Source organism: Anarhichas minor, unplaced genomic scaffold, assembly GCF_050575085.1.
Source record: "Anarhichas minor isolate MPS153535 unplaced genomic scaffold, ASM5057508v1 ptg000014l, whole genome shotgun sequence".
NCBI lineage: Eukaryota > Metazoa > Chordata > Actinopteri > Perciformes > Anarhichadidae > Anarhichas > Anarhichas minor.
The window spans coordinates 7553993-7557020 of record NW_027466460.1 but is presented as its reverse complement, the minus strand read 5'-3'; the positions used below and the strand labels follow the sequence as shown (position 1 = coordinate 7557020).

The 3028-nt window shown below is 43.4% G+C and overlaps 1 protein-coding gene across 1 annotated transcript; it reads left to right on the top strand.

Annotated features, from left to right (window-relative positions):
• Positions 1–1137: 1137 nt before the first annotated feature.
• helt (helt bHLH transcription factor) lies at positions 1138–2805 on the top strand. The gene is made up of 4 exons (XM_076091851.1): positions 1138–1164; positions 1731–1835; positions 1983–2079; positions 2330–2805. Exons 1-4 carry the CDS (start codon positions 1138–1140, stop codon positions 2803–2805), a joined length of 705 nt encoding a protein of 234 aa, XP_075947966.1.
• Positions 2806–3028: the final 223 nt, after the last annotated feature.

Genomic DNA, 3028 nt, shown 5'->3' with positions numbered 1-3028 from the left:
GCCCCTTTAAACGCGATTGTTTCTTTCTTTCTAATGACATTTACCGGATCAAAACATGCTGTTAATTCGATCAGAAAGCTTCACCCTTCATAACAATGGCAGTATAATTTCTCCAAAAGTTTGTTAAGTTGACCGAAATTAGGCAAATGAATAGGGGTCTCCAGGCTACCCATCTTGCAGGTGACGGGGAATAATGCGCGTTCACACCAGCTGCATTCTTCTTTATTTCTCCCCTTCTTTCACAGCATTATTAAAATTTAGGCCAATGAAACTATTCATTCGACTGAATAGACATTTTCTTATAGGATAATAGGATACAAATTGAGCCTCTCCAAAGAGTCTCCAGTGGTGGGTAACCCTCGTGTGCCAGAGGCTGCTGGAGACGCTGGCCTTGACGCAGACGACGCTCGTGTGCCAGGGCTAATCACACACCTGCCGAGGAGTCCAACAAAATGAAGAATGTAAACAAAAAGCTTGCCATCTCTCATAAAAGATGGACGTGTCACCAAGTCGTGTGAGAAACGCCGAGAACAAACGGGGGGACTCCGTCTCCAAAAGATCTCCCCTGAACTTGGCGGAACAGCCTATTAAAGGCTTACTTAATTACTCTAATGACACTGGACAGGCCTTAAAACTCGGACCGGGCTTGGATGAGAGTTAAGATCGCTTGCTGGGATTTGTAAACAGGCGATCGTGTGAGAAACGCGAGTTGGAAGAAAGAGGGTTTCTTTGTTTTCAGTGCGCACAGTGCGCCCCGCCGGATCAGGCGATCGCAACGCTCGCCTCTTATTTCCCGCCTGGGTTGTTACTATGCAAATAATATTCCAAAAGTAATCACGTGTCTTTTGAACAGCCACGTGGATTAACAAAGCAGGTTTGCCCCCCTGCTAGCCCATGGCTTTAGATTTTTACTATTTCTTTAACTGATCCTAAATGCACACATTTACCCAAATGCATGGCTCTAATCCCATGGAATAATTTACACCATGAATGCCAGAGTCCCTTGGATGATCCCTTTATAACGGACCAGCTTTCCACCACACACCTCAGTCTGCCTCATCTTCTGCCAGAGCAACACTAGTCTACTTCTCTTCCCTGCTGATCCGGTTTTTAAAGAAAATTGTCAGACAATCGTCGATGGCATCTAAAATGAAAGACAGAAAGGTACGCGCTCCGTGTGCGCTCTGCATTACGAGGACTGAACTTTTTTGGCAACGCTGCTTCTTTAACACTTTTGAGTTACTTTATGGGACTTTGTATTTCAGCATTTACATCGAATAGTCTTCGGCTACAACTTGGAGTAATTTTCCTGCTAGTGGAGGGGAAATATAGTCCACCACCTCTGTGGCACGCGTTACAGAATAACTATGGCGCACTACTGGTCTGAAATAGCCTATCAGGCAGTTACAGAATATTTTGGCAACTTTAATGGAATCAATTTGGTGACAAACACGTATACATAACTAAATGTACTAAAATATATTTCAAATGTTTCCAATAAGGCATCAAAGTTGTAGAAACAGCTCGGAGCGCAGATGTCCGCCGCGCGCTCTGGAGCAGCACAGCGCGCAGCGCGCAAAAATAATCCAAGTTTCCCAAATATTGAATCGCTGCATTTTGCTTTACTTATACCTTCCTGGGTGTTTTATGTTTGTGTTTCTGATTGACAAAATAGCTGTGAATGAGATGTATTACTTTATCTCATGTTTTCTCTCTCCCTCTTTTCACAGAGAACTCCCATCTCTCACAAAGTCATAGAGAAACGAAGACGGGACCGCATTAATCGCTGCCTCAACGAACTAGGAAAAACTGTACCAATGGCCCTGGCGAAACAGGTATTGTAACATGTTTATTTAATTTTATGTTATAACTCGTATTTATTCCACAATATTGATTGTTTAGCAAGGAAGTGTTTATCACACAATTGTTGTCGAATAATCATGTAAACATTTTCTGATGTTGGAATTTTTGATATTCGGTAGAACTCTGGAAAACTGGAGAAAGCTGAAATCTTGGAAATGACAGTTCAGTACCTGCGAGCGCTGCACTCAGCAGATTTCCCCCGTGGGAGAGAAAAAGGTGAGTCAACTTTTAACAGAGCTCCGACACTTTACGCATCTCCACCCCACGTTTCGACTGTGTAAACACTTTTACAATTCTGATTTGGTAAAACTATGAGTAATTATTCGTGTAAGTTTTAGTTTACACTTATATGGTTACATTTTGTTGCGACTCCATCTTTACGCACAAAAACTACGTTGCGTCATACATGTTGATCATTTCATGTCAGCGGGGTTGTAATCGCTGATGCTTATTTGATTCATTCCAGGTGAACTACTGGCTGAGTTTGCAAACTACTTCCACTACGGATACCACGAGTGTATGAAGAACCTTGTGCACTACCTGACCACAGAGGACAGGGCTGAAACCAAAGACATTAAATACGCACGGATCCTCGCCTTCTTACAGTCTAAATCTCGTGTGGTCACTGAGCCTGTGTTCGGCTCAATTGCCTCGATGTCAGAGCCGTCTGACTATCTCAGCCAGCTGCACTCCTCTCCGGAGCACCAAAGCCACAGTCCGTCTGACTCCGTGTACCAGCAGAGTCCACCGGGACACTTCACCTGGCACAGCTCGACCCGCAGCCCGGGCATCTCGTACCCGACAGTGCCCCTCTCTGCGCACACACAGCAGCACGGTGGATACCTATCACCGGTGCAGGGACTCGATCACCACTATTTCAACTTCATCGGTCACACGCACGCAAACACTTTTAGTTTGCACAGTGCGCAACACGCCATGTAAATAGTTTTGCTATCTTTTGCGATTGTTTTTATTTATATATTTGTGAATGATGGAAATAGACCTTGTACATGTTGTGAATAAATATTTCTGACTGAAATTCTAATTGTTTCGTGATCATTTACACTCAGTTTTCGGTGTTTAGGTGACGTTCTAGATCTCAAAAAATAAATAAATTACAAATCCTGTTACTTTCCTGTAGATATTAAGTGCCAAGAAAAGCAAT